Source organism: Hyperoodon ampullatus, assembly GCF_949752795.1.
Source record: "Hyperoodon ampullatus genome assembly, chromosome: 7".
In the NCBI taxonomy this organism is placed as follows: domain Eukaryota; kingdom Metazoa; phylum Chordata; class Mammalia; order Artiodactyla; family Ziphiidae; genus Hyperoodon; species Hyperoodon ampullatus.
The window spans coordinates 62,717,667-62,732,093 of NC_136920.1; the positions used below are offsets into that span (position 1 = coordinate 62,717,667).

At 43.0% G+C, this 14,427-nt stretch overlaps 1 protein-coding gene across 1 annotated transcript in view; it reads left to right on the forward strand.

Moving 5' to 3' along the window:
* Positions 1-14,427, forward strand: part of SYT9 (synaptotagmin 9) — a gene marked incomplete at both ends in the record, with an annotated part of 156,654 nt that overhangs the window by 42,798 nt on the left and 99,429 nt on the right. Inside the window, one exon of the mRNA XM_079707810.1 lies at positions 12,614-12,965. Coding sequence (XP_079563936.1) covers positions 12,614-12,965 — 352 coding nt within the window. The remainder of the gene's footprint in view (positions 1-12,613; positions 12,966-14,427) is intronic.

Below are 14,427 nucleotides of genomic sequence, written 5' to 3' on the forward strand. Positions count from 1 at the left end.
ACATCTATTACGTACTTCCTATCCAAGATAAGCGTCACCCTCTGGGCTATTGAGGTGTGTGTGGGGCTAAGTTCCCCTTCACTGGATAACTCCAGAGTTCTGTGATTTTTTAATGCAAAAAGTTTGTTATTATTACCTTTTAAAATTGCAAAGTAATACATGTTCATTGTATTAAGTTTAAAAAAATACAGAAAATAATGTATTCAGTGAAGGCCTCATGGTCACATGGAAGGAATTGTTGATGAAGGAATTCTGACATAGATAGTTCTGGATGATCTTTAAGGTTTATTCCAATACAGTCTTTCCACATTGATTCAGTTTCCTGAAACACCTGACATCTCATCATCAGAGCTGTCTGGTCTTGGCTGTTTCCTCTATCTAATTATATTACCACTTTCCCTACAAGGTACCATGTGATATCTTCAAGTTCTCCATAACCTGATTGTCTAACTAAATTTCCCAGTGTTGTCTTTTTTAGGCCCCCAAGACACAATTGTTTTAGGATCAGGAGAGCATCTTGTGTTCTGAACTCATATATATAATGTTTACTTGCTCTTGTTTAGTCAGTGTTCTCTATAGACCATCGGCATCAGATAAATCTGAGATCTGAGATGCTTGTTAAAAATGGAGATTAAGGGACTCTCACCAAGACATATTAAATAAGAATGTCTTAAGACTGAAGTCAGAAATCAACATTTTTCCCCAACCAAAACATGTTTTGTTTTGTGTTAAGAAATTGTCAAACATATTCAAAAGTAGAGAGAATAATATAATAAGCCCCATGTACTCATTATTCAGTTTCAACAAGTATTAACCCATGGTCAATCTTGTTTCATCTATAATTTGAAGCAAATTCCAGGCATGATATCATTTGAATGTTTCCATATCTATAACCACAATACAATTATCATATCTAAAAGTAAATAATAATCTCTAACAGCATTACATTTCTGGTCCAGATTTTCCTTGTCTCATAAATTTTCTTAATTGTGTAGTGTTTTAGATGCCGAATCATGTCATTGGTTATATTTCTTTTCTATGATAAGTGGGATGTTGGGAGCCAATTCTGTAGCCACCTCTGGCAACTTTACAAAGCCTCATGTTTGCATTTTGGCTATTTACCTTCCCCCTGACTTCATCTTCATTTTAATTTTATTTTTCTTTGTCCCTGATTTCCTTGGCAAGTTTCTCCTACTGTGCTGCATTATATTTTAAAGCTGCCTCAAATCCTTTTGCAAAAAAATAAGTCATATGTTAGTGAACATATCAGTGATCTTGAGCCACTGGCCTTACTTCATTCTTTTAAACCAGTTCCTATCATCCCAGCTTCTGACAATGAGTTTCCTCTCCCTTTTCATGTCCCATCCACCTCACTCTCAATGCTCGGCACCACTTTTCCAGCTCTGATCTTTTTTGCTTCCCTCCTCAATTGTGATTCCAGGTTTACCTTGGCTGCCCTGGAAACACCTTGATTCATTCTGAGCATCCACACTGCTCCTCTCTACTGTCACCATAAGTTTCCTGTGGCCATGAAAGGACTAGACACAGACACCAAATCTTTAGGTTCCAACATAATCCCTTTGAAAATTCCAGTCTTCTGGGACATCACAGGGTTGGAAGAGCAGTTGAAGGGGGAGAGCTCAGGACAGGAAGGCTGGGGTGGGAATCAAAAATGTCTTCTGTTTTCCTGTTTTGCCCTGAGCTATATTGTTGCTGTAAGAAGTCGAAGTGAGGCAGGACTGACATCCAGGGGACTAGGACAGTGGTTCCCAATTTTTGCTTCCTTATTTATCCAGGACAAAGTTCTCACAACTTTGAAGCAATTGACAAAATAAGGACAGTATAATGGTTTTATTCATAAAGCTCAATATAGTATTTTAAGGGAATGTCCTTTGGTGTTAAAACAACCTTTCTTATATGAAATGAGCACAGTAGTAAAGAGTTATATGTTTTAAAGTCAGTATTAGCAAAGTAAAAAGTTGATAGCCTGTGTCAGTCTGTTGATATTTTGTTCATAAATCTAAAAGTCTGAACAAAGATGAGCAGACAAGAGTGGATGTCTTTTATGGGTTTGACTTGGAAGGAAAAATGTGCTGGGGAACTGAGACTATCATTATTATAATGACTATCATGATTTTTATTCTTTTTGTTCCTCACAAACAAGGAGCAGCATTAAATATGGACTGTTTTCATCAATGTTTGGGGATTACAGACCCAAGTTCACCTGAATGTGCTAAACCACATATACTTCATGTACTACAGCAGCTTCAAAAATGTTTTTCATTTTTTTCTCAGTAATACTAGCTCACTGTAAAAAGTTAACACAGAAGTGAAAGTCCCTTCTATTTTCATCCCAACAGAAATGGTTTGCTCTATCTCCACATGGCTTTTAATGTAAAAATAATTTTAGCATAAAACAGCAATATATAGAGTACAATCTATAAAAATATTGAATAACTATGCTGTACATCTGAAACTAATATATATATATATATTTTTTTTTTTTTTTTTTTTAATTTTTGCAGTACGTGGGCCTCTCACTGTTGTGGCCTCTCCCGTTGCGGAGCACAGGCTCCGGACACGCAGGCCCAGTGGCCATGGCTCACGGGCCTAGCCGCTCCGCGGCATGTGGGATCCTCCCGGACCGGGGCACGAACCCGTGTCCCCTGCATCGGCAGGTGGACTCTCAACCACTGCGCCACCAGGGAAGCCCCTGAAACTAATATATTTTAAATCAATTATATTTCAATTTTATAAACACATCTATATATATATTGATATTATCTATCAACTATAGACAATTTCTCTTGTTCCCTCTTTGAAATCATTTTTATTAACTTTAAACTGTCAAAGTTGGAAACATTTCCACTCTGTTCTACAACTATACTTAAGTCCTCCATGCTTCATCTATTGCTTGATTCTAAGAGTTGAGAATCAATAAATGGTGTCTGTGTTATTATGAACATACAATTTTATTTAGTGCAGAATCAAGAGGTATACTTTGTCGAGGTATATGTGAAAAATAATACTATGATTATTTTTCCTTTTCTTTAAAAAATTTCCTCCTGGAATTCCTAATTTCTCTCTTTTTTTATGCTATTTTAAGACAATTGATGATGTTATTAAAAACTAAACCCTCCATCTTGTCATTTTTATCTTTTCAAATCCTTTTTATCTGAGGAGGACTCCTTTCTAGAACGCAGCCTTCCTGTTCTAGGCTGCACTGGCTCCTCTCCAGGCCTGCCGCTCAGCTCTCTTGCAGAGACTTCCTTCACTGGTCTGAGAGGAGTGCAATTTTCCCTGTACACTATGTCTTCTATCTCATTTTATTTTATTTTATTTTTAATTTTTGAATTTTATTTTATTTTTTATACAGCAGGTTCTTATTAGTCATCAATTTTATACACATCAGTGGATACACGTCAATCCCAATCTCCCAGTTCATCACACCCACACCCGCGACCCCCCTACGGCTTTCCCCCCTTGGTGTCCATACGTTTGTTCTCTACATCTGTGTCTCTATTTCTGCCCTGCAAATTGGTTCATCTGTACCATTTTTCTAGATTCCACATATATGCGTTAATATATGATATTTGTTTTCCTCCTTCGGACTTACTTCACTCTGTATGACAGTCTCTAGATCCATCCACGTCTCTACAAAAGCCCCAGTTTCGTTCCTTTTTATGGCTGAGTAATATTCCATTGTATACACATACCTCATCTTCTTTATCCATTCGTCTGACAATGTGCATTTAGGTTGCTTCCATGTCCTGGCTATTGTAAATAGTGCTGCAATGAACATTGGGGTGCATGTGTCTTTTTGAATTATGGTTTTCTCTGGATATATACCCAGTAGTGGGATTGCTGGGTCATATGGTAATTCTATTTTTAGTTTTTTAAGGAACCTCCATACTGTTCTCCATAGTGGCTGTATGTAGTATTTAGTTTGAAGTCTATTTTATCTGATATAAGTATTGCTACTCCAGCTTTTTTTTGATTTTCATTTGCATGGAATATCTTTTTCCATCCCGTCACTTTCAGTCTGTATGTGTCCCTAGGTCTGAAGTGGGTCTCTTGTAGACAGCATATATATGGGTCTTGTTTTTGTATCCATTCAGCAAGCCTGTGTCTTTTGGTTGGAGCATTTAATCTATTCACATTTAAGGTAATTATAGATATGTATGTTCCTATTACCATTTTCTTAATTCTTATGGAATTGTTCTTGTAGGTCCTTTTCTTCTCTTGTGTTTCCCACTTAGGGAAGTTCCTTTAGCATTTGTTGTAAAGCTGGTTTGGTGGAGCTCAGTTCTCTTAGCTTTTGATTGTCTGTAAAGCTTTTGATTTCTCCATCTGAATGAGATCCTTGCCGGGTAGAGTAATCTTGGTTGTAGGTTCTTCCCTTTCATCACTTTAAATATATTGTGCCACTCCTTTCTGGCTTGTAGAGTTTCTGCTGTTAACCTTATGGGAGTTCCCTTGTATGTTACTTGTCATTTTTCCCTTGTTGCTTTCAATAATTTGTCTTTGTCTTTAATTTTTGTCAATTTGATTACTATGTGTCTCGGTGTGTTTCTCCTTGGGTTTATCCTGCCTGGGACTCTCTGCGCTTCCTGGACTTGCGTGGCTATTTCCTTTCCCATGTTAGGGACATTTCTGACTATAATCTCTTCAAATATTTTCTCGGGTCCTTTCTCTCTCTCTTCTCCTTCTGGGACCCCTATAATGCAAATGTTGTTGCGTTTAATGTTGTCCCAGAGGTCTCTTAGGCTGTCTTCATTTGTTTTCATTCTTTTTTCTTTATTCTGTTCCGTGGCAGTGAATTCCACCATTCTGTCTTCCAGGTCACTTATCCATTCCTCTGCCTCAGTTATTCTGCTATTGATTCCTTCTAGTGTATTTTTCATTTCAGTTATTGTATTGTTCATCTCTGTTTGTTTGTTCTTTAATTCTTCTAGTTCTTTGTTAAACATTTCTTGCATCTTCTCGATCTTTGCCTCCTTCTTTTTCCAAGGTCCTGGATCATCTTCACTATCATTATTTTGAATTCTTATCTGGAAGTTGCCTATCTCCACTTCATTTAGTTTTTTTGGGGGGGCGGTTTATCTTGTTCCTTCATCTGGTACATAATCCTCTGCCTTTTCTTTTTTTCTGTCTTTCTGCAAATGTGGTTTTCATTCCACAGGCTGCAGAATTGTAGTTCTTCTTGCTTCTGCTGTCTACCCTGTGGTGGATGAGGCTATCTAAGAGGCTTTTGCAAGCTTCCTGATGGGAGGTACTAGTGTTGGGTAGAGCTGGGTGTTGCTGTGGTGGGCAGAGCTCAGTAAAACTTTAATCTGCTTGTCTGCTAATGGGTGAGGCTGGGTTCCCTCCCTGTTGGTTGTTTGGCCTAAGGTGACCCAACACTGGAGCCTTCCTGGGCTCTTTGGCTCTTTGGTGGGGCTAATGGTAGACTCTGGGAGGGCTCACACCAAGAGTACTTCCCAGAACTTCTGCTTCCAGTGTCCTTGTCCCCACGGTGAGCCACAGCCACCCCCCACCTCTGCAGGAGACCCTCCAACACTAGCAGGTAGGTCTGGTTCAGTCTCCTGTGGGGTCACTGCTCCTTCCCCTGGGTCCCGATGTGTACACTACTTTGTGTGTGTCCTTCAGGAGTGGAGTCTCTGTTTCCCCCAGTCCTGTCGAAGTCCTGCAGTCAAATCCCGCTAGGCTTCAAAGTCTGATTCTCTAGGAATTCCTCCTCCCGTTGCCGGACCCCCAGGTTGGGAAGCCTGACATGGGGCTCAGAACCTTCACTCCAGTGGGTGGACTTCTGTGGTATAAGTGTTCTCCAGTTTGTGAGTCACCCACCCAGCAGTTATGGGATATGATTTTAATGTGATTGTGCCCCTCCTACTGTCTCATTGTGGCTTCTCCTTTGTCTTTGGATGTGGAGCATCTTTGTTGGTGAGTTCCAGTGTCTTCCTGTCAATGATTGTTCAGCAGTTATTTGTGATTCCAGTGCTCTCGCAGAGGGAGTGTTCTATCTCATTTTAATCTCACACATTCATCCTCAAATAACTTCCTATGATAGGTGCCTGGAGAGTAATCTTTCTGAATTCTTGTAAGTCTGAAAGTGACTTTTTTGGCCCTCACACTTGATTGATAGTGTGTTTGGGTATAGAATTCTAACTTGATCGTAATTTTTCCTCAGAAGTTTGCAGGCATTATTCCATTATCTATTTTTAAGTCCAATGCCGGTATAGTTCCAATGTCTTTGAGTTCATATTATTTTTGGTCTCTTAAGCTTTTGTGATTTTTCTCTGATTTTTATGTTTGGAAATTTCACAATAATGGGCCTAAGGTAGGCTTATTATACTGTATGTGCTCGGTGCACCCCTATCAATTTGTCCTTCAATTCTAGGGAATTTTTTTTTTAATTGATGATTTTTACCTTCAGTTTCTGTGTCCTAACCTTCTGGAAAACTTAGTTTTTAGACTTCCTGGGTACATATTGTATAGCTCATATTTGTTTTGCCTAAGTTTCCTGAATCTTTGGTTCATATTCAGGTACATATTCCCTGACTTTACTCTCTTCTGAATTCTTTATTTGTTTTAGCAGTCATGCTATTTTTTCCCTACGAAGTTTGTCTTATTTTATTCTCTATTCCATTTACTAGTAGTCCACCCTTATTTTATGGAAATACATTGTGGAAATTTCCTGTGAATGAAATGTTTTAAAAGTTCCTGTTTCCTTCCTGAGTTCTCTCTGTTTCCTCTGGGAACTTTTTTTTTTGCTTCTATATGTTCATGTTGCTGTAGGATTTCTCTATATGGCTGGTGTTTCTTTGCAATTTAGTCATATTTAATAATGAGGCAGTAGGAAAGCTGACCATAAGGCTATGTATCTATGAGGGAGTATTTACTTAAAGGGGATATAAGGGATTCCATTTTTTTTTTTCAAGAATATGGAGGATTCTACTCTTGGGCACTAGTTCTCATACCAGTCGCCTTGGTTTCTCCCTAGCAGACTGGACAGTATTTGGTGAAGATTTTCAGCCACTGCCCTCGTTTTCAGCTCAACATCTTAGTCTTAGCTGCTACGACGTTGGAAATGTCTGTGTCCTGAGCCTGTATGAGTTTAGTGGGCCAGGTTGCCTGCCCCTCAGGTGTATCTCCCTCTGCATTTTTGGGTGGGGCAGCCTGTGGCATCCTCTACCACAGCTCCATCCACATACTGTCTTTCAGAAAAAAAAATTTTAAACCTTGTTTGCTGATCATCCCATGCTATTTTCTTTGTGATTGTTTATACTTTTTATTTGTTTCATATTATTTAATGGGGGCAGGGTGTCAGGAAAGAGAGGATATATATGGATAAATATATATGTATATGCACCATTATGAATCACAGTCTCCCTTAAATATTTTATATACATATTTGCACCTATATTTCCTTATCAACATTGAGTTGAAGTATCTGTCATCTCTCCCTGCTAACAATGTAGGCCATTTAATTTGTTTTTACTTCCTTCCTTTTTCCATCTCCCACGTGTTGTTGAAATTGTTGGAATTTATGTGTATAGTTACCATTCCTTTGCTCTTTTAAGTGTTGCTTTCCTTACCAGTTCCATTAAACGTCATAACCTCAAAACCAGCAATTATTCAGATTTAATACACTTTTTACTATCTTCTTTGCTTATCACTAATTCCTGTGGTACGTAGTATGTAAGTATGTATCTTATCTAGAAAGCCCTTCCCTTCTTGGGTTCTCTATTCTGACATAAATTTTTATTTATTTGGAGAATTTCCGTAGCTTGTGTTGCTGGAAAGGGTAGGTGAATGCTATATTTTCTGAGTCACTGATGGCTGAAAATGCCGTTCCTTTCTTCTTGTGATAATGTGGCTGGCTGTGGAATTCTAGGGCTACAGTCTCCTTTTCTTAGTTAGACCAGATGAGAGCTCAGGCATGTTGGATTCTGGGTACTGCTGCAACCATGCTTCTCCCTCTTAGCCACTATTTTAAACATCTCACTGAGTATAGGAATTAATTTGCCTTTCGCATTAATTTATGTCAAGTGCTATTTATTCTGATGACTCAGCTTGATTGGTCAGCCTCTTTCAAGTTGCTGGTTTGGCCCATTTGTCCTATGATTTTGTTGTCGTTGTCATCAGTTTATACACTCCTCCTGTTGCTTCACAGTTCAGTGGGGCAACTACTGTTCCTCTGTCCATATGCAGTGTAGGTGCTCAAGCTTTGTGCTCCTTGGGCAGTAATATTTGTCATTCCAGAACAAGTCTTCAGGCTTGCAGGGATCCCTTGGAATCATAAGTGTCCAGCTGGGTGTCTGCTGGGTCTAGGGGTGTCATGGTGTCTTGTGTCTGGTGTCCAGGATTAGTGCTTCGGTACATCATGTCCTCTGGTGAGGGCTAGTAGCCAGCAGAAAAGGGTTCTGACAATCAGGCACCCCACTCCGCATCTTCCCTGGAGGGATGTTCTCCGTGGCAGCTCTGGGTACGGTTTCATGCACTGTCACCCCCAACCAGCAACCCCTCTGGGGATCTGGATCACAACTGGGTTACCATTTGCCTCCTTTCATCCCTGAATCACCAGCTGGTTATTCTCTTGCCTCTTTGACAGAAGGACCAATTACACTTTTCTATTCTTCAGAAAAATATCTTTAAAATAATAACTTTTTGACGTTGCTATGTGCTGGTTTTTTTCCATTTTTATTGTAAAATATACATAAATGCCAAAGGATACACACACACACACACACACACACACACACACACATATGTATAGCATACATGTAGTTTAAAGATCAATAATAAAACAATTGGCCATGTACCTACCACCTAACTTAAGCAAGAACTCCTTTTCTAAATAAAGCTATTTTGTGATTCTCAGTGGATTCTCCCACTCCCTTTCCTGAGGCTGTGGGTCTGAGGTGGGTGGTATGTGTGGCCTTAGTGACTCTGAAGCCACTTTCTAGTAATTCTTTCTGAAAAAAGAGGAAAGTACAAATAGAGTGTGTAGAGGGCACCCTGAGCTGTTTGCAAGCAGAAGTTCCGATGATTACACTTAGTGGTTGGTGTGGCTGTGTGGGTCACTTCGTTTCTCCTGGCAGGTGCTCCCTGGCCCCCTGCTCACCTACATGGCCCCTTTGTGTGAACGAGGAAAAGACCTTCTTGCTATTTGCCAGACATTTTCTGTAGTAACTCTATGTACAAACATTTATCACGACTATGAATGTGACTAGCGGCTCCTGGAGTTTACAGGCCACAGCCTTAACTCACAGTAAACACAGAGGTGGCCACAGGGCCCTCTGGTGGGCTGCATCAGATGTACACTGAATGCCTGCTCAGACCAGACCCCTGCTCTCATGGATCCCCCATGACTGGACTTGGGAGCAAGGCGTTTTTTGGGTGTGTGAGCTGGGAGTCAGCTAACAAGCTGGAATCGTTCTTGAGCTGGGTCAGGGCCCTACGGTTACTAGCAGAAGTGGGCCCAGGATTTACCTTATTTAGCATGTTGCCAACGCCAAGTAAACCCTGAGAGGCCATGTTGTACCAAGCTGATGAGTTCACAGCTCAGGTGCGATTCTAAATGCAGGGTGCCCATAGTCCTGGACAATTCTGGGTAAAGTCTCTTGTTGATGTGATTGTTGATATCGCCTTTTTTCCCTCTTAAAAGTATCTTAGTCTTGGACAATAAATTATATGGTCATGTTTATTAGTCAACTTTTTGCCATGGTGACAACCGCCTTTGAGACCCTAGTGACTTAAATAAAACATCAACTATTTACGTTTTGCTCATGGATCTGTGGATCAGTTTCTGCCCTGCCCCAGTCCGTGTGTCAGGTTTAAGTGTGCTCCTCATTCTGGACTTTGGGCCTATGCCACAAGTCTTCCTTTATGGCACCCAGGCTGAAATATCAGCCCTATTTAAGACCTCTTCTTCTCACAGCAGAAGGTGGGAGCCCAAGAGTCCTCTGGTCCAAGGTGGCATGGGCCACATCTACTCATATTTCATTGACCGGAGCAAGTCACATGGCCAAGACCAACATCAGGGGGTTTGGATTTATGCTCCTTCCTTGGAGGGGACACTATGGTGTGGAAGACTGAATATTTGGTAAATGATAATATGTAATTATCACGTCACACTCCTAAAACTTACTGCCTTCTGGTATATGCCTCCTCCAGCCTATGCTATTCTCCTAGTGGTGTCTGTGTCAGGACAGTGCTGAAGTAATTAACAGGATGTAAGGAGGGGGTTTTGCCTCTGTTTGGATTACGGAACGTATTAAGGGGTTTCGCTGTGTTGTGGCGCTCTCGTTGGAGGAGGTGGGGGCCAGTATTTGCTGTGGCAGCCTGATTAACTGGGAGGGGTCTCCTGCTTCCCTGTGCCCCCAGTACTACCACCTGTCATGGAAGTTTTCACCAACAAATTTTCCATCCTGCTCTGTGAGCTCTCAGAACCACGTGGAGCCTGTGGCCAAACCGTGCTCTCCTCCACCTCAAGTTGGGGGGCTCCATGAGGTGTGATTTCTGGTGCCCTGTACTTTGCCTCCAGTGACTCTGTTCCTTGTCCCCCATCCCTGCCCTTTTTGCTCTGCACCTGAGAGATTGTTAATTTTTATTTTTCCCTCAGTGTCCCTTCATTTGCCTGTGTTAAGTGTTCAGCCCTGATTGGCTTTTCCTTTAAAACAATCCCAGAAATTCCTCCGCGTTACTCGTTCACCTATGGATAGAAGGTACCTGGACTTGTTTTCCATAGTCATATAGCTTGCATATCCCATTTCAATGATATTTAAGGAGAGAAATGGGATAAGCAAAGATTTTGAGCTCAGTTACCCATGTTGAAGCTGGAACCCCCATGTTTCCAAACAGAAACATAATATTGTTTTGCCGCAAGGGCAAAGATTGATTGGGAGGCATAGAGGAGAAACGTTAGATCCATCACCAGCCCTGGCAGCTGGCTTTCTGTCAAGAGCAATATTTCATGGAGAAATTGTTTTATCATTTCATAAGAATGATCAAGTACCTTCAGAGTCATGTTGAAAAGCACACGGATAGTAGGTGGTCAGCTTGACTTTGTAGGTAAGTGACTTGCAGGAGGGGTTCATGTGCATGCCTCAGCAGAGGTGCAAACTGCCTCATGTCATGGATTGTTGGTGTGCTGTGGATCGTTGAAATTGTATTAAGTAACTGAGTCCTGAGTTTCTCCTTCACTAGAATATGAGTCTGTGAAGGTAAGAGTGTGTCTATCGCGTTCTCCATTGTGTCTCCAAAGCCTGGCACAGTCCCTGGCATGTAATGGACAGCCAGAAAACTTTGGCTGAAGCAATACAAGTATTAATGATGGACAGTAAAGGCAGAACCTGGGGAGAATCCTTGGGGCTCCAGGATGTAATGGAGCCCAGCAAGGGCAGGTAGGGATGTCCTTTAAAGGGAGGAGTTTATAGCACCACAGTGCCAGGAATGAGTTCAGGTCGATGCCTCAGCTTCCCTGGCTCTACTGTAGGGTGGTGGAAGCCTCAAGAGGGTTGGGCTTTGTTCTGAGAGTTGGGTGCACAGCCACTGGACACTGCACTGCCATGGACCCTAGCTGAGGCCATGGGGCTGCGGTCCACGTAGCAGATCTTGTTGCCCCCACCAAAACCCCACTCCATTAACACTTGAGCACGTGCCTGCTGACCTCCAAGGCCAGCCCTGCATTTATTTGAAATGTGGGAATTTTCTGGCCACAGAAACTTACTTTGCCACCCATGCTGCAGGTTAGAAATGCCCCTTGAGAGCTGCCCTCAAATCAGTGACTGAAGGGGTGGATGTTATAAATAACCCAGTCCCCTGGTCACTAGGGTGTGGAACCTCCCTAGCAGCTTAACCTCTGGCCTCCCACTGAGGTAACTGGCTTGATAAAGCGCCCCCCCCCCCTTACTGGCTGCTTTCTTACTCCCCTGGATTACTTCCCTACTTCCCTACTTCCCTACATGTGTTTTCTTCACCTTCTAAATAAACCTCTTGCCCTTGAATACTTGTCTCAGTTCTGCTACTGGGGAAACCCAAACTATGACCATTGTCCCCAGGTCCTGGGCACCTGACCACTAGGTGGTGGGTATTCTTGAGGCTTGGGAGGACTTGAGCTTCATTTTGCTTAGACCCTTAAAAGTTCCTATCAAAAAGAGGGGGGAAAAAGCACTCTAATTTCTCTTGTTTTAAAAAGATGTTACTTAAACAATTCCCAAATTTATATTATACTGCTCTCTGAGATGACAGAGGAATTTTTAAAGACAGTTGAAGCTATCCTGCTCCCAGAATATCAATGATGTATATTGCCGAGGGACAGGGTCTCAGTTGACTTGCAGGGCATTCCTGGTCCCCTGAATACACCCTGTCTCTTGCTATTGCAGGCTGTTTGTTTCTAAACATGCCTGCATGTTACCTCCTCTGCGCTTGTATCTGAGTCCTCACTGTCCCTGCCTCAGAGTCGGGTGACCCAGCAGCACGCCCAGCCTGGCCTTCCGCCATCTCTCCTGACGGAGGCATGGACGAGAGGGTCTTTCTGCCCACACCGTGCAGTGGGTGAGCACGGGAGGAGCAATCCCACTGACCTTTGATCTTTGCTTCTTTGCAGATATCTCAGTGAGCCTGCTGACCCTCGTGGTCACTGCCTGTGGCCTCGCCCTCTTTGGCGTGTCTCTCTTCGTGTCTTGGAAACTCTGCTGGGTTCCGTGGCGAGAACGAGGCCTGTTCTCTGGTAGCAAAGAAAACAACCAGGAGCCTCTTAACTACATGGACACAGAAACCAACGAGCAGGAGGACAGTGAGGGCTTCCTAGACCCTCCTACCCCTTGTCCAGACTCCTCCATGAAGATCAGCCACACCTCCCCTGACATTCCCCTCTCGACCCAGACAGGGAACCAGGAGAACTGTGCCCATGGCGTCCGTGTACAGCGCCAAGTCACAGAGCCAACCTCATCAGCTCGGTCAGTAATGCCCCCTTCCTTTCTGGATGCAAGGCGAGCACCACCCTGTTCCCTTCTCTTGGCAACGGTAGCATTGACTAGCCGAGGAGCCTGTAACCTGTCACATGTCCATTAGCTATCAGAGACATGAATATGGGAAAGCTTGATGCTTCCTATGTTCCTGTTAGGTTCCTGATCACTGCTTAGTCTGTACTTAGTTCATAATAACAATAGCTAACATTGCTAAGACTTACCATGTCAAGGACTGTCTAAGAACTTCATGTGTATTATTTTATTATTGCTCACAACTTTGTGTGAGATGGATCTTATTATCATTTTCATCTCACAGAAGAAGAAACTTAAGTCAAGGAGATTAAGAAACAAAGTCAGGGCTTCCCCGGTGGCGCAGTGGTTGAGAGTCCGCCTGCTGATGCAGGGGACAGGGGTTCGTGCCCCGGTCCAGGAAGATCCCACGTGCTGCAGAGCGGCTGGGCCCGTGAGCCATGGCCGCTGAGCCTGCGCGTCCGGAGCCTGTGCTCCGCAACAGGAGAGGCCACAACAGTGAGAGACCCGCATATCGCAAAAAAAAAAAAAAGAAACAAAGTCATATATTGGTAAGCACCCAGGTCAGGGTTTGAACCCCGGTTCAAACAACACCAGAGTCCAAGTTTTTACCCACTCTTCCGTGCTGCTCTCATAGTGCTATGGAGTTGATTCTCCATGCCTCTGACCTAGCCTAGCTATCACACACAGGCTCTCTGTAGAGCCCACACAGTGGCTGGAGGTCTTTGTCCATCTCCAGGCTTTGCAGGGTCTCCAGAGTACCCAGGCCCAGTGTCACTCTCTTTCCATGGGCTGGATGCTCTGTGCTCTAGCGCAGTAGAGAAATAATATAGTGCAGTGATTAAAAAGCAAGGGCTCGGGCTTCCCTAGTGGCGCGGTGGTTGAGTCCACCTGCTGATGCAGGGGACACGGGTTCGTGCCCTGGTCCGGAAGGATCCCACATGCCGCGGAGCGGCTGGGCCCATGAGCCACGGCCGCTGGGCCTGCACGTCCGGAGCCTGTGCTCTGCAACGGGAGAGGCCACAACAGTGAGGGGCCTGCGTATTGCAAAAAAAAAAAAAAAAATCACAAAAAAACAAGGGCTCTGGGGTCCAGTGAACTAGCTTTACCTACAAGTATGATATTGGACACGTTATTTAGCCTTTGTCTGTTTCTGTTTCGTCTTGTGAAAGGGGAACAGTGATAGGTGGTTTTGAGAATGAGATGATAACATGTGCATCACATACGCTTTGCACAGGCCTGCATCTAGCACCTGCTCCACACCCTGAGCTGCCATTTTGCTTTCAGTGCTGCTATCATCATCATCATCATCATTGAGACCTGCCTCTCCCAAGACTCAGATGCATACAGGTGGCTTTGAGGCTAAGCAACCAATTCGGAATCACTGTATATAAAAATTCACTCTCAATAAGAGACTTCA